Genomic DNA, 25,987 nt, shown 5'->3' with positions numbered 1-25,987 from the left:
AATAGTTTGACCTTAAAAGCCTCCCACTTTTCAAGTACTGTTTTACCTGTCAAACTTTGATTCAAATTTATCCGGGTCAGATCTATTCTCATTGCACTGAAGTTGGCCCATCTCTAACTGACTATTTTTACCTTTAAGTAGGTCATATCTTTTTCTATAGGTAGTCTAAACATTAGAATATAAAGATATTAAACCTTTTCTCCATTCCAACCCTTGAGAAATAGAATCCATATGGTGATTCAGCTAGAAGCCCTTTGATCACTAGGAGGAGGCACTTATGGAGGACTCTTGTGATAACTCCTTCCAATCAAAGCAGCAGGAGACTCCTCTGTACTTACTGCAATCAGATTTGCCTCCTTTCTTGAAGATGGCCATGATTAGTGTCTCTAGGTCCTCTTTGTTCCTCTTCCCAGATGATGAGATGAGGCCGCGAATTCATGCCAGATGTTGCTCTCTGCCAAGTTTTAGAATTTCAAAAGGGACACCACTTGCTCCATAGGCCCTGTTGTTTTTCAATTGGCATTGGGCCAGTTCAGCCTCTTGATTGTTAGTGATGAGTCTGGATCAGATTGTGTCTTCTGAGATAGAGTCAAAGACACCCACATGAAAGACAACATTGATTTAAGGAGTTCTTCAAAGTTTTCTCTCCGGCAGGCTCTGGCTGCCTTTCTGTACTTGATGTTTTTCTCCCTTCTTGGCACTCAGTAGGGCAAGCCTTGAGTGTTTGGGCCATTGATAGCCTAGACAGTGATGAAGATTTTAGACAGGTTGTGGTTATCACTAGTTGCTAGATCTCCAGCACCAGACCCACTAATTTTTCTTTAAGTCGTGAGATCTTTTGTTGGACTCTGGCCTTCTGGTGCCTGTACACTTTTTTTAGCTAGAGACATAATGGAGGTTCCAGTCTAGACATGCCTTCTATTTGTGATTAACTAACTCCTGGATCTCCGTTCCGGATTATCATTCTCATCAAACCAATCCCAGTATTTTCTGGTGGCACAAAAGTTTCTTCGTAGGTGCCAATTATGCTAAACAGCTGGGCAGACCAGGTACTGTGGACATTCTTTGGCTTCTATTGGTTGAGAGTCACCAGGTTTGCTATAAGAGACTGGTTGAAAGAACCTTCTTGTGGTGTCTTCAAGGCCTTTGGCATTCAACACAACACAGGAAAATCAATCTCATAACCTCTTTGAGGAAACAGAATAAATTATTCCCTTCCAAACTCATACTGGACCTTTCTAGTCAAATCCTATCCTTTAGACGATTTGTTATGCTAATATTCAGCAATTCTGAATACATCTACATTCAAGCCAAGGCATACAAGTCTGTAATTTGACTGGTTGCGCTTTACCACATTTTAATAAAGGGTTAAACATCTGCTACTTTTCAACAAAGATGCTGTTCACACCCAATAAACTTCGAAAGATGGCATTGTGGAATTTGCCATTGCTTCAGCCAACACTTAGGTGGATAATCTTAGAGCTTTCTTTGTCCTTTAGTTTGCTCAGCATATACAATAGGTATTTCCTTTAGACATGGGAGGACTTACATGCTGATTGCTTTCATACTTCTCTCTCAACCTTTCCACCAGGGAAAACAGTCAGTAAAATAATGATTTAGAGTGATTCCCCCTCCTTATCTTCAGATGGGGAAGGAACTAATTAATTTCATTACATCCGCTGTCTTAGAGAAAGGAAATGCTCATGTAGATCTCAGAGCTGAGCTGAGAAAGATACAGATTTTTATCACTGTTGTTATTTACTGTCAAACTCCAATCAAGGATCAATGTCAAGCTGTCATGATTCTTTCACCATTTGATGCCTTCTTGGTTTTTGGCTCATGTTAATGTATTTCAACATTGGACTTCTGCAACAATTGCCTGCAACAGCATAATAATCTTGATGGACTGAAAGAATTCTATGTAGGATATATCCATGGATTCTAGTTATTCCAATAAATAGATGGCCTGATAGACGAATAACACATGAATGGTTTTTGCCTTTCAAGTGAATAAGACAGAACAGTCTGGAAATAAGCAGCAGTTCCATCAGCATCTGAAGAGATGAAACAAGTTAACATTTTTCATTTAAGTCAGTTATAATGAAAGGTCTACATCCAGAAAGTTTACTTTATTCTAAAAGCTACTATATCTGTTTTGTTTTTACTTTAAACTTTTGGCTTTGAACTTAGATTCAGAAAACTTGCAACATTTTTTCATCTGAATAAACTCAAATCTGACCTAAATTTAATTGGAATTTATCATGCACAACATGATATGGTCAAAAGTCTATTTTAAAATAATGTTCCACTTTTAGGATTCCTTTTTGTCAGGTGGTAGGCATATTGAATATGCTGGTGCCAGTCTGTCATGGGCTCACAATGCTACTTAACGACCATTTAAATTTATGGTACCAAAAATTAGTCTTTACATTAAATCTATTCAAATGCAACATACTTAACAAAAGTAGTATTCATGGACTCATGGACTGTTTGGAAATCTGACAGCGGAGGGGAAGAAACTGTACCTAAAACATTGGGTGTAGGTCTTCAGGCTCCTGTACCTCCTCCTCAAAGAGGGCATGTCCCGGATGGTGAGGGTCCTTAGTGATGGATGCCGCCTTCTTGAGGCACCGCCTCTTGAAGATGTCCTCGATGGTGGGGAGGGTTGAGTCTACAACCCTTTGCAGCCTCTTTTGATCCTGCACATTGGAACCTTTATATCAGGTGGTGATGCAACCAGTCAGAATGCTCTCTACCATATAGCTGTAGGAATGTGCAAGGGCCTTGGGTGACATACCAAATCTCCTCTTAATGAAGTAGAGCTGCTGGCGTGCCTTCTTTGTGATTGCATCAATGTGTTGGGCCCAAGATAGATCCTCAGAGATGTTGATGCCCAGGAACTTGAAGTTGTTCACCCTTTCCACTGCTGATCCCTCAATGAGGACTGGTGTGTGTTCTCCCGACTTCCCCTTCCTGAAGTCCACAATAAGTTCATTGGTCTTGCTGACGTTGAGTACGAGGTTGTTGTTGTGACACCACTCAACCAGCTGATCTATTTCACTCCTGTACGCCTCCTCATCGCCATCTGAGATTCAGCCAACAACAGTGGTGTGATCGGCAAATTTATAGTACAGAGGCCCAGGGTTTGAAGCAACACCCTATATGGTTCTATTTCTCATATTTTCTCCAAAACAAACATTGTTGAGAAATAATCACCTTATAATATTCTTGCATTCTAATTTATTTTGTGTGGCTTTTCCTCTTCAAGGTAACCTCTTTCCCCTTTCTATCCAATACCACTACTATGAAGCAGGTAAGTACCTGGGTGGGCTAGGGGTGAGGGACAGACATGGGGGAGTAATTTAAAAGATCACTTCCTTTCTTTCCCTCTAGTCTATTGTCCAGTAATGTAGAGCATGGGCAAGCCCAGCAACAAAAACGTTCATGAGTTCGCCGTAGATTCTTACCAGCTAATATACTTGTGAAATATTCATGGATTAGAGTCATAGAGAGATACAACATGGAAACAGGTTCTTCAGCCCACCAAGTCCATGCCAACCATCAACCACTCATTTGTGCTAATGCTACATTAGTCCCATTTTTATTCTCCCCACCTCCCCATCAACTGCTCCAGATTCTACTACTCAACTACATGCTAGTGACACTTCACAGGGGTCAATTAATCTATCAACCTGCACGTCTTTGGGTAGTGGGAAGAAACCCATGTGGTCACAGGGAGAATGTGCAGACAGCGCCGACAGTCAGGATTGAACCCGGGTCTCTGGCACTGTGAGGCTGTGGCTTTGCTAGCTGCACTGTGCCACCCAAATTCTTACATGCCAAATCAGTTAATCCCCCTTCCTGGCTTTATCCATTCAAGATTGATCTCGTTTTCAAGAAGAAAGCATAAATGTTAGCCACGATTGTGTTTGAACCGGAAATCTTTGTCAAAAAATAAATGCATACACGTTTTAGCCTCAAATGTGAGGTGCTTGCTCAGTTCAATCCACAGTACTTTTAGTCTGAGATAATGGAGTCAAGTCTCACTAAAAGAATTTAGCATGAGCTAACTGTTACTCTGCTTTAGTATCAAAGGAATTAATTCATTATTGGAGGAGCTGTTCTTTATTAAAGATTCCAGAGCACTGGAAGAACAACTTGGAGTTCTCCTGATGCGCTGGCCAGCACCCTTTCCTGAATAAGCAATACTGTCATTATTCTCATTGTCACATCTGAGGTTGATAGAGCAGAATTGCTTTTACCTGCATTAAAGTAATTGCATTCAAATAATTTTTAAGCGAAGTTTTTAGAAATTTTGACACTATAAAGTGATGCAAGTCTGTTTTTCTTACTGTATACGTTGACATCAAGTTATAGCAATTAAATTTTTATTATGTACACTATAAATACAGCAATGAATTTTGTTGCTGACAAACTTATCAAACAGCTGAACTAATCCTTATTAGGAGAAAATTTCTCAAAATACAGTAATAAGAGTTGCCAAGTAGATTAGGTCATTGCTGGTCTCTGTGGGTTCGAGCATGGATGAAAGTCCCAGCAAAGCTGCTGAATGCAGGTTGCAAGCCACAGGGCTGCTGAATCTCATTAATGTACAACTACTGCAGCTGAGAGGAGCCCTCCCTGCTCTCCCCCCAATGCATCTCTCTCTCTGCCGCCCCTCCCCCATCGTTCCTTTTCTGTCAGTCAGACTTTCACAAACACACACACACACACACACACACACACACACACACACACACACACAGAATTCTGCAGCCCCAGATCCTGCTGCACTGCAATTCAGAACAGTAGAAACAAATTAGTCACAGAGATTGGTAGCAGGAAAGGAAGAGCTGAAAGGGTGGATGTATTGGTGTGGGACCAGATGCTGGAAAGGTTCCCCACTCACAACACAGATTGTAATTTTATTCTTAATGGTGCATTAGTTGATTGATATCTCTTGGAGGAAACAAGACTAGATGCACAGACTGTTGTTTTCAGCTACAGAAATGGCCCCGGGGAGAGCAAAAATGCACAAATACATTGTTAAATTCATGATGTGACCAGGCAAAGAAACAAATAAAAATTTGTGAATGATGGATGGAAAATGGTAGAAATATTCTACAGGACCATCAAAATCTGCAAAAAGCAAAACAGAAGAATAATATTTAGATAAAGTACCCATGTCTGATTCATAAACCTTATCCTTACTTAGAGCTTTGATCCAACGTTCTACCAGATGCCAGTAAACTTGCTGTATACTCCAGTCATTTTCTATTTTGTTTTAGATTTTCAGCTTTTAAGGTTTCCTTTGTGGCGACTCACCGTCTAGTCGGGCGAACCGGCTCAGCAGTCGGGTTGCGCGGCGTCGGAGCGACGAGGCCCAAGATGGCGGCGGGCCTCGTCTTTCCAAGCGACGGGGAGAACCCGCGCGCGGGAAAGTCCTGATGACGTAGGACTTACGTCATTGCCGGTTTTTTTGGGCGGGAGTTTTTCTCCCTTAAAGGGCCCGCACAAGGCGGGAAAATAAACCAGTTCTGTTTGGCAACCAGTTCTGTTTGGCAAGAGTGAGTCTTGTTTTATTCCGCGGTAGCAACCGCTACACCTTGTAATTTTTTTGCCACTGCTTTAGTAATAAGTGCTGAAGTAACAGTGATTAAACTCTCTTATGCCACTGCATTAGAAAACTGATCAAGTCTCTAAAATGTCAAGATCTCTCAGGAGTCCATATACGATAATGACTGAGTGACATATGTCCAGCAAATATATGTTTATATAGTGATACATTTGTTGGATTTTTATAAAAATCAGAGAACATTATTGTCTGTCATCATTCAGTTTAGTTGATTCCGCTACTACAACCAGAAAAGCTTCAGTAAATATTTTTTTCTTTAATAACAGTCAATAGGGAATCCCACTATGTCAACATCCATATAGGGTCTTTGTAGTGTAGCGCAGATGCTTCCTTATAAGCAAAACATCAATCAATAGGACTGGAATGATCACTTCATTGTGACTGAGTCGGAGTCATAGTATCCTATTGAGTTAAGTAATGGATTATGATAAATAGATTTTAAAAAAATGAAATATCCTTCTAGTGGAGTATTTATCTTCCCTCGACCCACTTCATTCCAGCACATATGTAGAGCATCTTATCGCTGACAAAGTGGGTGCAGGTTCTGATCTGAGCCTGTCACAATGCTCTTCCTTAGTCTGAGCTGATGCCTCACAGCTCCAGTGACCTGCATGCAGTGCTGATCTCTGCTGCACATTCTCCCTGTCACCACATGGATTTCCTCGTGGTGCTCCAGTTTCCTCCTGCATCCTAGAGTTATGTGGTTGGTAGATTAAGGCCACATTAAACTGCCCCTAGTATGAAGGTAAGTAGTAGAATCGGGGGGCAGTCGATAGGAATGTGGAGAGAATGAAATACTATGAGTGTAAATGGGTGCTTGATTGTTGGCACAGACCTGGTGGGCTGAGAGGACTATTTCCATGCTGTATGACTCTATGACTATTCTGGTGTAAAATTGTCTTTTCCTCAAGCAGTCCCTTGAGGTACAGGATGACTTACTTCTTCTGTGGGTTCTAAGGTGACCAATGAGTCTCATGAGGACCTGCGGACTTTGCCACATGTGGGACAGGTTGAGCTTGCAGGGAAAAATGGGTGGGTAGATTATTGGAGAGAGTGGTCAGAGCCTTCCTGGATGGGTCACTGCTAGTCTGAGTGGCCTGGAGCTAGGAATCTCAATGAATTGCTGAGGACGTTTTGTTTTTTCTACTGATCCCTACAGTACACCATTGGTCACAGGGCTCCAATCTGAATAACAACCCTCCACTATCATCCTCTGACTCCTTCCACGAAGCCAATTTTGTATCCAATTGGCTAGCTGGATCCCATGTGATCTCATCTTCCGGACCAGCCTACCATGCGGACCTTGTCATAAGCCTTACCAAAGTCCATATAGATAACGTCTACTGCCCTGCCCTCATCAATCCTCTTGGTCACCTCTTCAAAAAGCTCAATCAAATTTGTGAGATGCAATTTCCCATGCACAATGCCATGTTCACTATACCTAATCAGTCCTTGCCTTTTGAAATGCAGAGATATCCTGTCTCTCAAAATCCTCTACAGTAACTTTCCCACCACTGATATTAGGCTCATCAGCCTGCAGTTCCTTGGCTTGTCCTTCCAACCCTTCTTAAGTAAAGCCACTACATTATTCACCCTCCAGTCTTCTGGTACCTCAGCCATGGATAACGAAGATTCAAAAATCACTTACCAAGGCCCCAGCAATTTCTTCCCCCACTTCCCACAATGTCCTAGGATACACTTGGTCAGGTCTCATGAATTTATATAGCTTTATGTGCCTCATGACCCTCAACAACTTTTTTGTAGTACTGATATGTTTCAGGATATCACTGTTCTCTTTCTTGAGCTCACTAGCTTCCATGGCCTTCTCGAAGGTAAATACAGATGAAACATATTCATTTAAGGTCTTGCCAGTCTCCCATGGCTTCACACATAGATGATCCTTAAGGGGATCTATTCTCTCCCTAGTTGTGCTTGTGAGATCTCTTTACCTTATATTTGTCAAGAATGCCTCATGTCCCTTTTTTGCCCTCATTTCCTTTTTAAATGCATTCCTACATCCCTTATATTCCTCAAGGGATTCGCTTGATCCCAGATGCCTACACCTGACATATGCCTCCCACTTTTTCTGAGCAAAGTCTCAATATCACTCGTCAGCCAGGGCTCCCTAATCCTGCCAGCCTTGCCCTTCACTCTAACTAGAACATGTTGGCCCCGAGCTCTCCCTATCTCACTTTTAAAAGCTTCCCACTCGCCAGATGTCCCTTTACCTGCCAACAGCCTCTGACAATCAACCTTTCTAATGTCAAATGTATTGGGGGAAGGATTCCAAAACTGCATTCATGAAATTGTTTATAGGCATTATATGGCAAGCCTGACAAGAATGATGTAATTCTGGATTAGTTTAAGGGAATGAACGTGGTCCAGTGGAAGGAGTATCACTGGGTAGCATTTTGGTGGTGTTGATTATTATTCAGTTAGATTAAGAATAGTAATGGAAAAGGACAGAGTTAAAGTAGGTATAAGAGATCTAAATTTGGGTATTGACAATTTTACCACTGAGAAGTGATTGAACAAGGCTGGACTGGAAACAACTTCATGAAGGTAAATAAGTCTCCGAGCAATGGGAGGAATTCAAGGAGGTTCAAGGTATACGTGTCCCCACTAATGAAAAGGATTGGACTGCAGATTCTTGAGCCCCTGGATGATGAAGTGCATAGAGGGTAGGACGAGGCAAATAAAAGGAAATCTTATAAAAGAAAACAAATCTTGGATTTACTTTTAAAAGGAGCGTTCACTACAACAAAAATCCTGGAAGAGTAGAAAATGTGTAGAAGAGAAAATAAAAAGGGATGTAGAAAAATAGAGAGGGTATGAAAAAATGTAGTCAAGTAATATCAGTTGATGAAGAGGTTGCCAGGACGGGAAAACTGTAGGTGACAGTAGATTGGATAAACTAGGGTGGTTTTCTGATTTACACAATTCTGGGGTCCTATATATAATAAGTAGGAAGGATCTATTTCCCTTAGCAGAGAAGCCAAAATCCAAGGACTACTGACTTAAACTAATAGGTAGAGGGATTGGAGGGGGAGAAGGGGAAAGTTTTTCGAGTGGGTCTGGAACTCAATGTTTGACGGTAGAGGCAGTAAACCTCATAACGCTTCAAGCAAACCTGGATATGAACTTGAAGAGTTGTGACATCCTAGTGCTGGAAATTGGATGAGGTTGAATCGCTCTTTTTCAACCAGCACAGACAAGATGGGCCTTATCGTCTCCTTCACCATCTATGAAGGTTAATGAGGTACAAGACTTTCTAGGCTACCAGAGAGTGAGCATAGTCAGTAGCAGTAAGTCTGGGCATTCCAAAGGAACTTTAAATAAATATGATCTGAAATGTAAAACAATCCTAGGCTTCCACTAACTTACTACTTACAAAGAATTAAAACCATGCAGAAAAACAATGTTTGTGCAGAAAACTCTGCACGGGAGAAGAGAAAGAAATGCTTAAATTGAGTTTTTTTTTAATACAGTGAATAGGGAAGAACCATTTCCTCAGGCGGGTGAGCCCATGACAAATGATCATTAGTTTCAAATGAGCATGGGGAGAGAGAGGTGAGAGATTAGGAGCAATTTTCTTTCAGACAGCATGTTAGTGGAGCATGGAATGATTGGCTACAGGGAAAGTGGTGGCAGAGATTTCTAAGAGGAAAGAATTATATGTATTTTAAATGCAAGTAGAGTTTTGAAGAGACCATGGAGCACTAGGATTTTTTTTTGATTGCTTTGGCAAAGGGCCAGGAGAGACATAATGGGTCAAATGGCTTCCTTTTGTGTTAATATACTGTAAGATCTCACAGTGATAGAATCTTTGTTTTCTCTAAAAAGATTAAATTCCTGATCCTAAGTAAATGAATTAGAAAGCATAAACTATATATATATAGTAGTGTGTGTGTTATATATAGAGAGAGAGAGAGAGAGAGAGAGAGAGAGAGAGAGAGAGAGAGAGAGAGAGAGAGAGAGAGACACACACACACACACGTCCTATAACTATATACATCTATAAATACTGGCAGCTTACAAACTAAAAATTTCTGAGGTTTGGAGTAACTTAAAAGACTGACTATTCTGATTGGGCAATTCTTGATTTCTGAAATAAAACAAATAAAATATAGTGAGAATGTAAGACAGGCCACTACAAAGTGGGTGCAAATTGCACAGATTGGCTAAAATGAAAAGATAGAATGGGAGGAGGCTCGAGTGATGCATAAACATTGAAATGGTTTTTTGTGCTATAAATTTCTCTAATGCCATGTAACTCACCCAAAACATGAATAGCTTTTTTTTTACTTCTGGCTGACCTGTTATATTTTTATTACTTTTACATTAGGGAGGGCAGCCTGCCTGCAGGTTAATTAGAAAAATGATAAAGGCAATGCAATCTAATCCTTGCTCACATTCCTTCTACTGGTAAAAGTAATCAACTTGAAGGACATGTCTGTGAAAGTTGATACAGGAGGGTGGATTGAAGTTAATAATAAACAACTATTCTGAATGTAAGGATGAGAATTTCCCATGCGAAACAGTTAACTAGTGATAGTCTGATACTTGCAAAAAAACTGATCTTTCAAGCATCAGTCAACAAAAATTTAATGTCACAGGCATTATAAATATAAAACCCATTCATTACAGATCTAATAAATAATCTCATTGTATTATCACAGACAATTTTTTCAGAGTGTTAAGTTATATAAGGCACCACAGAGCTACCCCTTACATTCCTTTTCAAAAAAGGGGCGAGGACTATATCTTGCAACTACAGTCTAATGGCAGGACAAAATTAAATTTCATGTGGAAAAGTATAGTTTAGTAAATAAAGACCAGCACCAGATTGTGCCTGACTAATCTTTCACAAAGAAACAGAAATGATGCTGCAGTAGATGCTCTAGAGATGGACTTTGACAGGGCAGATGTCAAAATGCCACCTAACAGACACATTGAAGAAATAGAGGTAGATGTTATTAAAGGAATGGTGACAACCTGGATACAAAATTAGCAGAGGGATACGAGACAAGGAGTAGTAATAAACAAATACTTTTCTTAATGAAGTCAAGGTTCCCCACAGGTCAACGTTAGCCCCATTTTTTCTTTTGATTAAATGAGTTTAGGGTATTACAGTGTCACAGTGAGGATGTTCAAACTCCACACAGACGACACCCAAGATCAGAACCAAACTTGGGTCTCTGGCTCCTGAACTGGGGTGCTGTCTGTGGAGTTTGCACATTCTCTTCCTGACTGCAAAGGTTTCCTCCCACGTGCCAAAGGGATGCTGGTTGACAGATCAACTGGCTACTGTCAATTGGTAGGTGGGAATGATTTAATGACAGTGTGAAGGGAAAAATATGATTAGTATAGAGGGTGATGGTTGGTGCAGATGCTGGGCTTGTTTCCGTGCTTAATGATTATGACCTGACTTGTTGATAGGAGGACAATTTACAAGTTTACAGAGGATAAAAAATCTGACAATTTAGTAAATAGTAAGAAGACTATTGTCAAACATCAGGAGGACACAAACAGTCTCATAAAATGGGCAGATTCATGAGGGTAACAGTTTAATCTGGATATATACTAAGTGATGGCATTTTGAAGAAATAATACAGAAATGTGCTATGGAAGGATGGAAATATTCAGCACGTCAGACTGGATTTGTGAGATAGAATGAGCTTGTATCAGGTTCTGATAGATGGTTGTCAACCTGATAGAAAGTTGATGACCTTCTCATGAATCTCAACTTTTCATAAAAATAGTGCCAATTAGGAACAAATAAAAGTAGAGAGACACCAATCTTTGAAGGTGACCAGGTATGTTCAGAAAGCAGTAAAGAAAACAAATGGAATACAAGCTTTGTAAAGTGAATACAAAAACAAGCACATGTCACTAGTTAGGCCTTAGCTGGAACTGCTAATTCTGGGAACCATACTTTAGAGAAATGATGTGGAGAGGGTATGTAAGAGATTTACCAGGAATGAAAACTCAGTTTTATGGAGATATTGTTACTTGGGAACAGGAAAGGGGAAATTGAATGGAAGCATTCAAGATATGAGCCTTCAATGAAACAGACAGAAACATTTCCTTTTTCTCCAACCAGTGGGTCAGAAACCAGAGGTTACAGATTTTAAATAACTGCAACAGAACTAAGAGAAAATGAGGAGACATTCCTTTACAGACAGATCTGGAAGGTACTTGAAAAGAAGTTGAATCAGGAACTTTTAAGTGGTAACCGGACATACATTTGAAGAATAACAACTTCTGCAACTCTTAATTTTCCCTATTCTTCACCTTCTCTCTGCAGTCAGAGTATCTGACTTGTCCTACAACGGCCAGGATATCAGAATTATTCTAATGTTCACGTTACATGCTTACACCTTACAGAGTTGAACATTTTCTCAACCTGAATCTCTACCTTGTGAAGGCCAAATGCACTTCATGGATCACATAGTGACCTCATAAAACATACACACAGGAAGAGTAAAAGGACATTAATAGAACATTGGAACCAAATTTTGAAATAAATCTATGCCTTTCTGAGACCGAAGCAACAGACCAGGTTACTTCAGCACTGCTACAGGCTTTGCAAGTATTTATAAAGACATAAAAAAGGTAAATAAAAATCTATTCCTGTGCTCAGTCACTGGGTATTGAGTTTTATATTAAGTAAATATAGAGCTTGGACTTTCTTTTAAATGGAGGATTTGATATTTTAATCTTCTTAGATAACCAGCCTAAGGTTAGTTTTAACCTTTTAGGTTTTGATAATCGTGACGTTATTAGTTTTAATGATGTTAATGATTTTAATAGAGTTAATGGTAGTTTTAATGATGTTAATGACATTAATAGTCTCACGTTAAGAGGTTCTGACAGAAGTAATTTGGATAATCTTATTACTCATAATGTGGCAGTTTAAGTGTTGATAGTAGACTTTCTGGCCTAGTGAAGAGTGATTGTAATCCTTATAATTATGGTATTAATGCTCCTAACAGTGTAGCAGCTGACAGTGTTGAGGATGTTATCTGGAAGACAAAAGCTCTGTACATACAGCCCATGTTTTAAACCAGAAGTAAAAAGCAGATTCCAACAAAACATGAGAATGGAAAACAGCTTCAATCATGTTTTATTTCCAAAGCAAATATATAAATGCTATTCAAATACTGAAAGAAAAATGCTAAAGGAAAGTCATGGTTTCTGCTATTTCTGTAAACTAAGATATGACTAGACTCACTGAGGATTTACTGAACATAGCTTTCTCCTCACTGTTTGAGGAAGTCCTTGTTCACCTTCCAATAGCCCACAGCTATCCTTGCCAGCTCATCGTTAAGACTGATGGAGGGTTTAGTGATTAAAAGGAGGAATCCAGGTAAACGTACCTTTTCCATCAGATTGCTACCTTAGGTGAGTTCAGCTGACTTACTAAGGATTAAACCATAGGTGTACCTGATTTGTGCCACATTATCTAATACATTTACCCACTTCCTTTCCACAATGATTCAGAATTTTACAAGAACAAATGAAAATAGGACTTTATGCCAATTTAGTCAAATGATAATTTGGCTGAATTCCATAGTTACAGTGTGTTCCCATATAGCTTTGTTCCCTTTTGCCTCAAACACCTGTGCTGCTACTTCTTGGGTAGTCCCTTCAGATCAAGGATGACTTCCTTCCACTTCAGTGCTTTAGTGGTGTCTTTTCAGTGCTTTGAGGTGTCTGGTGTAGGTAAGCCATGTCTTAGAAGCATAGAGGAGGATAGGAATCATGGCTGATTGGTACAACACAAGTTTATTGCTGGGTGTCAGGTTTTGATCTTCAAATACTCAGATGTACAGCGATTGTTCTGCAGCACTGAGGACAATAGTATATTTCATCATCAGTGTCTGTCCTTGCTGAGACCTGGCTCCTGAGATAAGGTCCACTTGAGTCTCATCATGGACTTTTATTACTGCAGGGTGGTGTTGCATAGCAGAAGTAGGCTGGTAGGGGACATTCATTTTGTGGATATTTAGTGTAAGGCCCATCTTAGGGTTCAGTGAATGAGTCAATTAATTGGAGATCAACCTCCAAACCTGGACATATGAAAGCATCATCTTCATACAGCAGCTTAACTACTAAGGTTGAGGTGACCTTGGCTCTGTAGCAGAAGCAATGTAGTTTTAACAGTTTTGCATTACTCCTGTTGATTAATTCCACCTCAGAAGGAAGCACTTTGGAGGCGAGTTGCAGCGTTGCAGTGAGAAGGTTGGCCTAACCAGTTCCTATTTCCATTGCTTGGCTTTTGACGCAACCACCTCTGCAGCTTATTCTTGAATGACTCTGCTTTAATTAATAATGCCCATAGGGCAATATTATAGCCTGAAACAGCAGATAAAGACGACTTCTGCTTTCTGCCTCAATCTGTCTGTATTTAATTTTATATTCACATCCTTTTCACCAAACCCTTTGTCCAACAAAAACAGTCTGTTTCTATCTACTCTGTCTCTTCATATGTTAGCTTTCATCAAATAATCCTTAAACCACATCTAATCTAATTAAAACAGCCCCTATTTCTCTCAGAATTTGTCACATTTATGCATTTTTTTATCTAGTGAATCTGCTCTGTACCGATTTTATGTTGCTATCTTTCCTACTTCTGGAGCTCAGAGCACACACAGTACTTCAATTGTAATTTTGCCAAAGTACTATATAGATTTATGATAGCAATTCACCTTTTACATTGTATACCTCTTGCATTAATCCAACATTTAATCAACTGGTTTACAGCCTTACTGACTTGGGGTTCTGATTTCATGAACATCTCCAAATCCCTATGTGGTTGTACATCACACAGTTTTTCCTCATTCCAAGTATAGCCATTAATTTTTATTAATCAGAATGCATCACTGCATACCCTACAGATGTTGAGGTTCATCTGACACATTTGTGTTTATTTCATTATCATTTTTTCTTTTAACTTTATTTAGTCCTCATTTTAGTTACTGTGCCTCCTCTTTGGTACTAACAACCAACTTGGAAACCACTTTCTCTAGCCATGCATCCAAATCATTAAATACACAGTGGAGGAACAACTGTGGGGCAGAACCCAATGGGACACTATTACCAACTTACAACAACTCTGGTAAATTGATTCCCATTCTTCATTTCCTCTCTTTTTCAAATGTCTAATCTAGCTTGCTCACCCCCTAATTTCATATTGCCAATATTTTCCAATCACTCCTTGCACAGTACATTGCCAAAGCTTTTCCAAAAGTGCACTGGATTTCTCTATTCCACCAAATTGGTTCCCCCTTTGAAAACCACAATCTTGTGCTCAGAAACACATATCAGTTATGTCCAATTATTTTCTTTCATCTGGATATTTAACCATTTCATCCATAAAGTTTCAGAGATGCTCCCCATCATAGAGGTTAAACCAAATGGTCTGATATTACCACAGTTAGCTTTGCCTTTTTGAAAATGTATTAATTTTAGTCCTCCAGCACAATAAAACCCTGGAATATAGTTTCTTGAACCTACATATTTTTTCTTGAAATCCTCAGGTCCAGTCTCAGTATGTTGACCTGCCGTCAGTATTTATCTCCTTCTCTGTATTCTTCTGTTTTATAGCTTTAAACATTTTTGATTTTAAATATATTGATAGAATATAGAATCCATGTTCACACTCTCTCTGCACATAAACTACAATGGATCTCTTTCCCTTGTTCCGCACATTTGGCCTTTTTCTTAAAAATCATTTTTATATGTCATGCCCTCTTCTTTAATCAGTTTGCTTTTAATCTCTATCCATGGCATGGTGAAATGTAGTAACTTTCAATATCTTAAAGAGTAAGCATCAATATACTAACTTCACAATTTATTTTTGAAAATATCTACTGCTGATCTACAATTATGTATTGGTATTGGTTTATTATTGTCACTTGTACTGAGGTGCTTCTATTTCATTGTTAAATAATCCCAATTTACTTGCCTTTCTAAAATCTCACCAATTACAATCTGTTACTCTTGTTTCTGTTCCAACTTTTTCCCTTTCAATTTGGAACTTAAACTTGTTGTGACAGCCAAAGTGTTCAATAACATTTCAGCAGCCTGATCTAGCACTGCCTCTCGCTTTATAAGCACATAGGAGTCAAGGACAAAGGTAGGGCATTCATGATTACAATTCAATTAGCTCATGGTCTTTTCACAACTCTATCCAACCACAATGAAGCTATATAAGTGTACTGATTGAAGAAGGAATCTTGTACACAGTTTCATAAATTCCCCTCTCTGGGAATTATCCAGCTATACTACATTACCTTAGAATGCCAAATTGTTTAATGTGAATAGGTAAAAAAAGAGATTTATAACCATGAACAGAATTAAATTTATATAACTGCTGAATATTTATGCAAATAAACTAGTTTCTGTTTGCATATAGTGGCCAGGATTCACCGTACACTTCATGCAGAATACCATTCCCATGGCAGGGCCATCGATAGAGTCCCGAGTGTTGTGACATGCACAGAGGGAAGATAAGGTGCATTCCTCAAGCTTTTATTGGGCTTCATTGGAACAGTGCAGAAGGCAGCAGGCAAATAGACTTGAGTGAGAGTGGGCTGGAGAATTAATATGACATCATGAGCAATACATGGAAGAAATGCATGTGAATCACTGCTTCACCTGTAAGGGTTATTTAGGTCCCTTGATGGTGGGAAGGGATGAGGTAAAACAGCAAGCCGTGTCATCACTTGCAATTGCATGAAGAAAGTGCCATAGGAAGGGGAGTGGTTTATGGAGATGGAAAAGTGGACCAGGATGTGCGGAGGGATTGGAAGGTGTGTCTGGTGGTGGGATCTCATTAAAGACGGCTGGAATTGCAAAGGATGATCTATTGAATGTGGTGTCAGGCAAGGAGGAAAGTGAGGATGCTATTCTTGTTCTGGCTGGGAAGAGAGAGGGCAAGAGTGGAAGTGTATAAATAGATATATGCTTAACCATATATCATCTATTTGGTTAATATATATGGTTATATGGTTAACTCTGTTAACCATGGTAGAGAGGAAGCCATGATTAGGTTAAAAGAAAGACATCTCAGAGGTACCTATTCTGAAACAGAGGTACCTATTCTGAAAGGATATCTTCCTTTTTCTCTAATTGTGGCTTCCACTTCTATCACAGTTGATAGAGATCTCAACTGTGTCTTGTCTATTTCCCACACCTCTGCTGTCACCTCTTCTCCTCCTAGCCAGATCAAGGATAAAGTTGCCTTCCACTGTGTTGCAATCCACTGCAAAAATAGTTTGAGAAAAGCAGTGCGTACAAGTGGATGAGTGATGCAAACTTTGGAGATTGTCTTCAACATCCAACTTTAGGCTGACTGGGCTACACCAAGTTTGATGTCGATGTCAATGGCAAATGATAAGAAGCTGAAAGTGTGTGGCACTCATTTATTGATAAAGGTGAAAAGATTGAACTGTTGGCAATGATTATGGTAAATTGGTTTGGATGTAAGGAGTGGGACAGGAGTTAATGAACTGTGGGACCAGAGAAGGCACCTAATTAAAATATGGTCCTGAACTTTTACATTTAGCTAGAGCAGGACAGTTCCAGGGCAAGTTGCATGCAGTTAAAGCATGTTAAAAAAATTAACAAGTAGACAATGGGCATCATTAATAGCACAAGTTAACTACTATTAATTGACAATACTTAGAAATCTTCTCTCATTAGTTGAAATTAATTAATTAATTTTTAAAAATGTGAAAAATCATAACTCTAACCCCTTGCTTATTTCACCAAATTCTTGAAATGGACTATACAAACTCCAATACCATCCGGATTTTTATGTGAATTTGCTACTGCAATCCTCAACATTTCTAAGTCAACATTTGGAATAGACTGCCTGAGTTTGTTAAGTAATCCACACCAGTTATTTCAACCACTGAGCTAGCCAAGGTCATATCAAATTGATCCTGAGAGGCAGTGACAAGCAGGATGTTTTTCTGGACTAAAGGGATCAAAACATGAAGTCTATTTTCCATTTTGAAAGGTTTGGAATTGGTGCAGAATTAATTATTTACACTTGACTTCTTATGTAAAGAAGTCAAATACACATGGAGTAATTTTGACTTTCTTATACAAATTGCATCTACCCATGTCATTTGGGAGGAACTACGGGCAGGGTTATAACATGCCTCAATTTTATTCATTTTATGCTGTTAAAGTTTTATAAATTATAATTTCTGTGATCAATAGGACTTGCAGCTAATGGTATACAATGACATTGTCAACGTATGGCAGAAGTTTGAAACCTACAATTTGAAATAACCTCCTGGTCAACACATCAACACATGCATGGAAGCTCAATGTCACATGCTGGAAAATATGATGGCAAATGTAACCTTTCAAAAGAAAACATAACAAATGTTTTCTAAAAAAATTAATTCATTCCTAAATGGCATTGAAGGAAGTCATCATATTCGGTGTGAAATTTATTATATGGTGAGTTAACATACTTTCCCCTCCTGAATGTAATCCAGAGTTTATCGGCAGAAAAATACAGACCATTGAAGTGAATAAGTGCCAGTAGCTTAAATTCAGTAATCAAAACAAAACAGTTAACAGATTCAGTTGTTCCTTTTTGCTCTCTGAAATTAAACTACACTGAGATGCTGTTTAGAACAAAGCCTGAGGAAGAAGTCCTTGAGATTGGAATTATTTTAACAAAGAAAATTTGTCTTATTTGATTTATAACCATCATCACTAACAATTATAAGAGACAATCTCAGTTCAAGGCATTTAGCTTTCCACTTGAAAAAAAACATATTTGCAAACATTTAGTGTAAATTTAAGAATTTTATACCACTTTCAGACATTCAGTATAAAGTAAGAAAGGAAATTATCCAATGTAATTTCTCCAATGCAATAACTTTATACTCACGGTTGCCAGGTAATTGCCCTCCCAACTTCTCTGGAGGCCCAGATCACCTCTCTGACCCTTCAGGTTTTCCAAGGCTGCAACCTTTGCTCTGACCTGTGGTAGGTCAGCAGGTGGGATACTCTTAATAAGCAGATGTGCTCTCCATCTAATGGCAGAATTAAAATTAAAACAAGTTAATGCAAGAAAGACTTTGCCTTTAATGAGCACTTTTCACAAAATGACATTTGCAAACATTCAAAGTGTTAAAAATTAGCAGATTAAAAATATAAAGCTTTTGAGAGTCCAATGACATTTTGGCTTAACATTTCATCTGAAAGACGTGTCAGGTGCACTATTCCCTCAATGCTTTGCTGGGAGTGTCAGCCTATATTTTGGACACTAGAATGGGCCTTCAGCACACATTCTCTATGTGACAAGAATGACATGTTTGAGCCACGGAGTTGGAAGCAGTAATCATTGTATGGGAATGTGTAACAGTAATCTGTATTGCAAAGCATAAATTGTATTCACGGCTCAAATTACAGCATTTGACTTGTAAACTAAATGGACTGTTTTTCTGAGGTTTCTATTAATATCTAAAATGTAAACTGAATGCCAAAAAGCCCAGTGTTTTTCTGTTTCAGTATTGTTTTCTATGATGTGGAACATTAGTTATTAATGTTCTGATTTCCAATTATATTTTCAGCAGCTGCAACAAAAAAAACTCTAATTATAATCCATGACCAACTTTCAAAGAAATGACAACTGTATATTCAACTGTGTTCCACTGAAGAGCTATAAATTATATGCTTCTGTCTGGTTCTGCTGAATGCCAAAATAAGTAGCTGCACCACGTGGAGGCAGGTTCGATGCTCGGTTTTATGTTAAGCCATCTTATCTCAACTCAAGGCAATACTGCATTAACGGTTTGAACCTTCTGCAGAATATGCTTGCTGATCCGTGCTAACCTGCCATCACTTAGCTCCGTAACTATGCAGAAGTTCTGCAATTGCAGAAGTACCAAATTTTTACACAAAAGATTAATAGAAGTTCCTGAATACACTCTGACATGGCACTCTGCATGGAATCTAGAGTGCAAACTTCTCCAAATTCCCAATGCTTGGGCTGGGAATTCTGCTCGCTTTTCCTATAGCAGGAAGAAAAGCAAGTTCAATTATTTCAATGGAGAGGATCAGTTGCGAGGGAGAAGTGGAAGTATTTTAAATTTTTGTTTTAAAGAATTTAAAATAATTTTAATATGCTAATTTTAATACTTTGAATGTTTGCAAAAAAAATCAGTGGCATTCACAAACCTCTTTGATAGCTTTAACAGGCACTAACCTAGGGACATGGCTACATTTTGGCTGGGGACGATATTAATCTGTGCTGGCCCTCACCAATCAGCCTGGAGCTGGCTCACATCTGCTCGAAGTAACAATGGGGTTTGTGACCAGGTGATCGGCAAACTACTCTGTACAAGATTTGGGCCTAAATGAAGGCAGGAAAAGTAGGTTAGGGTTTCTATATCTGGCCAAGAATGCCCTAATATTGCATTACAGTCAAGTCAGAATCTGATACTTGTCAACATTTACATTCTAAACAAAGAATGAACATCTGGGCAAAATATTAACAAGGAACCAGCATTATCAGAAGTGGGAATAAGGGGAATTTATAGTAAAGGGGATTAAATAAGAATCAGGTACACTTATCTACTCAAACGTAATGCAATTATTATAACTTTGTAGCGGTTGCTACCGCGGAATAAAACAAGACTCTACTCGGAGGATTGCCAAACAGAACTGGTTTATTTTCCCGCCTTGCGCGGGCCCTTTAAGGGAGAATGTTCCCGCCCAAAACAACCGGCAATGACGTAAGTCCTACGTCATCAGGACTTTCCCGCGCGTGGGTTCTCCCCGTCGCTCGGAAAGATGAGGCCCGCCGCCATCTTGGGCCTCGTCGCTCCAACGCCGCGCGACCCGACTGCCAAGCCGGTTCGCCCGACTAGACGGTGAGTCGCCACACAACCCCCCCCCAGAACCGGCGAGACAGTCCCCAAGGTCCGTGGGCTGTGCCAGCTGCCGCTTAGGGGGGCGGCCTCTGCGTCGCGGCGTGGCAACCTCGACAGGCTGTTGCAGATCCAAATGGGCCGGTTTGAGGCGGTCCGCCGTGAAAACCTGTTCCCTGCCTCCAATGTCCAAAATAAAAGTGGATCCGTTATTCCATATGACTCGGAACGGTCCCTCATATGGTCGTTGCAATGGCACCCGAGGTGTGCCCCTGCGAACGAAAACAAATTTACAGTCCCGTAGTTCCTTGGGCTGGCAGGATGGGGCTTGACCGTGCCGTGAGGTGGGAATCGGGGCCAAGGCGCCAAGCTTCTCGCGTAGTCTTTGTAGCACTGCTGGGGGTTGTTCCCCTTGGTCCCGAAGGGCAAGTATGAAATCCCCGGGGACAACTAGTGGCACCCAGTATACAAGCTCAGCTGACGAAGTGCGGAGGTCTTCTTTGGGGGCAGTGCGTATGCCGAGCAGGACCCAAGGCAGCTCGTCAACCCAGTTAGGACCCTTCAGGCGGGCCATCAAGGCCGATTTCAGATGGCGGTGAAAACGTTCTACCAACCCGTTTGATTGAGGATGGTAGGCCGTGGTGGTGTGCAGCTGGTTCGCTAATGCAGCCCAGAGACTGGAAGTGAATTGGGTGCCTCTGTCTGAAGTGATGTGGGCCGGAACGCCAAAACGTGAGACCCAAGTTGTGAGCAGCACCCGGGCGCAGGAATCAGTTGTGATGTCAGCCAGGGGGGTTGCCTCAGGCCACCTCGTGAACCGGTCCACGATGGTAAGGAGGTACCCGGCTCCTCTTGAAACCGGCAGAGGGTCCACGAGGTCGACGTGTATGTGGTCGAACCTCCTACGGGTAGGCTCGAACTGCTGTGGTGGGATCTTGGTGTGTCGCTGGATTTTTGACGTCTGGCAGTGCGGACAAGTCCTGGCCCACTCACTGACCTGTTTGCGCAGGCCATGCCAGACAAACTTGCTGGCGACCAGTCGGACAGTAGATCTGATGGACGGGTGCGCCAACCCATGTACCGAGTCAAAAACGCGTCTCCGCCAGGCTGCAGGGACTATAGGGCGGGGCTGACCAGTCGCAACGTCGCAAAGTAGGGTCCGCTGACCTGGACCAACCAAGAAATCTCGGAGCTGCAGACCCGAGACTGCGGTTCTGTAGCTGGGCAGTTTGTCGTCGGCTTGCTGTGCGTCAGCTAGGGCCGTGTAGTCGACACCCAAGGATAGGTTGTGGATGGTTGGTCTGGAAAGTGCATCAGCAACGACATTATCCTTTCCGGAGACACGTTGGATGTCAGTTGTGAACTCGGAAATGTAGGATAAATGTCTCTGCTGACGAGCTGACCAGGGATCGGAGAATTTGGAGAAGGCAAAGGACAGAGGCTTATGATCGGTGAAAGCGGTGAAAGGCCTGCCTTCTAGAAAGTATCGGAAATGCCGGACCGCCAGATACAGCGCTAGAAGTTCCCGATCAAAAGCGCTGTACTTCAGTTCGGGCGGTCTAAGGTGCTTGCTGAAAAATGCCAAGGGTCGCCAGCGGCCTTCGAGTAGCTGTTCCAGTACCCCACCCACCGCGGTGTTGGACGCGTCTACCGTGAGGGCAGTCGGGACGTCAGTCCTGGGGTGTACCAGCATTGTGGCGTCTGCCAGGGCGTCTTTGGCCTTAACGAAAGCGGCCGCAGCCTCGTCAGTCCAGGTGATGTCCTTGCCCTTACCAGCCAGCAGCGAGAACAGAGGGCGCATGATACGGGCTGCTGCAGGGATGAAATGATGGTAAAAGTTGACCATCCCAAGGAATTCCTGTAGGCCTTTGACTGTGTCGGGGCGGGCAAAATGGCGGATAGCATCCACCTTGGCGGGTAGGGGTGTTGCCCCGTCGCTGGTGATTTTGTGGCCGAGGAAATCGATAGAGTCAAGTCCGAATTGGCACTTGGACGGATTGATCGTGAGGCCGAAATCGCGGAGGCGGGAATACAGCTGGCGGAGGTGGGAAAGGTGTTCCTGGCGGTTACGGCTGGCGATCAGTATGTTGTCCAAGTAAATGAACACGAAGTCCAGGTCTCGGCCTACCGCGTCCATCAGCCGCTGGAAGGTCTGTGTGGCGTTCTTAAGGCCGAACGGCATCTGAAGGAATTCGAACAGGCCGAATGGGGTGATAATCGCAGTCTTGGGGACGTCATCCGGATGGACCAGGATTTGGTGGTATCCCCTAACGAGGTCCACTTTGGAAAAGATGCGGGCCCCGTGTAAGTTCGCTGCGAAGTCCTAGATGTGAGAGATGGGATAGCGGTCTGGGGTGGTGGCGTCATTCAGCCTGCGGTAGTCGCCGCAGGGCCTCCACCCTCCGGTGGCTTTGGGGACCATGTGCAGGGGGGAGGCCCAGGGGCTGTCTGACCTGCGAACAATCCCCAGCTCCTCCATGTGACGGAACTCTTCCTTTGCCAGGCGGAGCTTGTCTGGAGGTAATCGTCGTGCTCGGGCATGAAGGGGTGGCCCTGTGGTAATGATGTGGTGTCGTACCCCGTGTGTGGGCCTAGAATTTGTAAACGAAGGTGCCAAAATCGATGGGAATTCGGCTAGGAGCTTGGCGAAATCGTCGCCAGAAAGGGAAATGGAGTCCAGGCGTGGAGCTGGTGGGCTGATTTCTCCCAGGGGATAGGTCCAGAGAGTGCTAGAGTGGACTAACCGCTTCCTTTGCAGGTCGACTAACAGGTTGTGGGCCCGAAGGAAATCGGCTCCTAGGAGTGGTCGGGCGACGGTGGCAAGGGTAAAGGTCCAGGTAAAACGGCTGCCGCCAAAGTGTAATTGAAGCGTACGGGTGCCGAAAGACCGTATCGTTGTACCGTTGGCGGCATTGAGTAGAGGACCTGGTGGCCTGTCACGAGTGTCGCGGCCTGTCGGGGGCAAAATACTGACCTCCGCTCCAGTATCAACAAGGAAACGCCGTCCAGATTTCTTGTCCTGAACGAAGAGGAGGCTCTGTCGGCGGCCAGCCGCCGTAGCCATCAGTGGCGGCTGGCCCTGGCGTTTCCCTGAAACTTGCAGGGTGGGCGGCATCGACGGGCCTCCGCACCCCACCTCTGATGGTAGAAGCACAGCTGGTCACCCGTGTTGTCGTCTGCGTTCCTGGGGCGTGGCTGCTCGGTTGCTGGGGCCGGGCGAGGCGGGCGTTGGGCTCGCGGCCTGGTGATTTGACTGACGGACGAACCGCTCTCGCGCTTGGCCCTCCACAGGACATCTGCCCGGGCAGCCACCTCACGGGGGTTGCTGAAGTCGGCGTCAGCTAACAATAAGTGGATGTCATCGGGGAGCTGTTCGAGGAAGGCCTGTTCGAACATCAGGCATGGCTTGTGTCCCTCGGCCAATGCCAGCATCTCATTCATTAGGGCGGATGGGGATCTGTCCCCCAGGCCATCCAGATGAAGCAGGCGGGCGGCGCGCTCACGACGGGAGAGGCCGAAGGTCCGGATCAAAAGGTCTTTGAAAGCTGGGTACTTACCTTCCTCCGGAGGCGACTGGATGAAGTCTCCAACCTGGGCGGCTGTCTCCTGGTCCAGAGAGCTAACCACATGGTAGTACTTCGTGGAGTCAGAGGTGATCTGCCGAAGGTGGAATTGCGCTTCGGCCTGGTCAAACCAGACGCTGGGCCGAAGTGTCCAAAAGGTGGGCAGCTTGAGGGCCACTGCGTTGGCTGCTGTGCTGTCGTCCATTTCGCGGGTCCAAAAGCCGTTTGGACCGTCGGGGTCACCAATGTAGTGGTTGCTACCGCGGAATAAAACAAGACTCTACTCGGAGGATTGCCAAACAGAACTGTTTTATTTTCCCGCCTTGCGCGGGCCCTTTAAGGGAGAATGTTCCCGCCCAAAACAACCGGCAATGACGTAAGTCCTACATCATCAGGACTTTCCCGCGCGCGGGTTCTCCCCGTCGCTCGGAAAGACGAGGCCCGCCGCCATCTTGGGCCTCGTCGCTCCGACGCCGCGCGACCCGACTGCTGAGCCGGTTCGCCCGACTAGACGGTGAGTCGCCACAACTTTGACTTTTAAATAATTTGTTCAGTTCAATGTCTCCAGCCAGTTTTATCAATGACCTCTCACTACCAAGTGCTTTTACTTGCCTAATACCTAATCAGACCCAGCCTCTCAACAGAAAATTTTTGTTATAGTATTTTTGTTGAGCAGAAGATCAATATCTATATTTTCTTTCTTTGTTAATGAGTCCTAACAGCATTAAATAACACAAATTTACATCTGAGTAGATGATCTATTTTGTTTTTTCTGTATTGGCCCTAACAGAATACCACATTTCCAAGCAACAAACAATCTGCTGGAGGAACTCTGTGGGTCAAGTAGCACCTGTGGGGGGCAAGGAACTGCTAACATTTCGGGTCAAAATCCTGTATCAGGATGAAACCCATTGAATCCCTCCAGCAGATTGTTTATTGCTCCAGATTTCAGCATCTTCAACTGTACTCAAAGTTTGCCTCTGTACGTTGAGCAATCTGTCACATATCAAACATCATGCACTTATGTCACAAAGTATGAACAAAAATGGTTGCTGGGTACCAAAGAGCATAGATAAGTAAACTTTGAGTAATTAAATGTCAGTACATTGACCTGTTTGCCTCCAACAGCATTCATAATACAGGTCCACCCCAGGTTATGAATGGCCGACTTACGGACAGCCTGTACATATGGATGAGCATTTGGGAGACCGATGGGATGGATCTTCTGGCTGCTGTGATGTTGCAGCCATGTTCTGGCATTTTGGAATTCAGTTCACAGCAATATCATTGCATCTTGCAGAAAAATCTGAATGGATAAATTAAACACCCTGGTTTAACTACACGTTACCTTGGTTGGCCTATGTTTTGAAAGGCCAACCTTGAAAGGATCTTGAAAGTACCAAATACTGGTGTACAGAGTGACCCAGATAAATCATTAGTGTGGCCGAGAAGCCTGACAGTAGGAGAGGATATACTGTCGTCAGCTGTAACTTCAGAGGACAGAATCAAGGACACTCACTTCATTTTATTGAGGTCTGGTCCTTAAATTTTTGTGCTTGATACACAAATACATTATGTACACATGCAGAACTCAGAAAATCAGGCACTTAGCTTAAAAAAATCTCAGCACATTTATTGTGGTCTGAGGCACAACTAATTGAGGCTAAGATATTATTCCACATGCAGGGCTTGAATTTTTCATTTCAGTTTTAGTTTACAGAAAAGTTCATTAATTTAACAATAATAACTTTAATCACTCAATTTCTGGTCCCTATGAATGCAACTAATACTGACAAAGTTATGGACTGGTGCGATATCCCTCTGCACTCAATCTGCGAAGTACATGGTGCTGTTCTGTGATTTGTAATCTATTTAACCTGAATTTA

General features: G+C 42.2%; 1 protein-coding gene across 1 annotated transcript in view; it reads right to left on the bottom strand.

Annotated features, from left to right (window-relative positions):
* Positions 1-25,987, bottom strand: part of myo1d (myosin 1D) — a 427,465-nt gene that overhangs the window by 154,436 nt on the left and 247,042 nt on the right. The window contains exon 18 of the mRNA XM_052038938.1: positions 18,555-18,699. Coding sequence (XP_051894898.1) covers positions 18,555-18,699 — 145 coding nt within the window. The remainder of the gene's footprint in view (positions 1-18,554; positions 18,700-25,987) is intronic.

Source organism: Pristis pectinata, chromosome 25, assembly GCF_009764475.1.
Source record: "Pristis pectinata isolate sPriPec2 chromosome 25, sPriPec2.1.pri, whole genome shotgun sequence".
Lineage (NCBI taxonomy): Eukaryota > Metazoa > Chordata > Chondrichthyes > Rhinopristiformes > Pristidae > Pristis > Pristis pectinata.
This window is presented reverse-complemented; position numbering and strand designations above follow the sequence as displayed.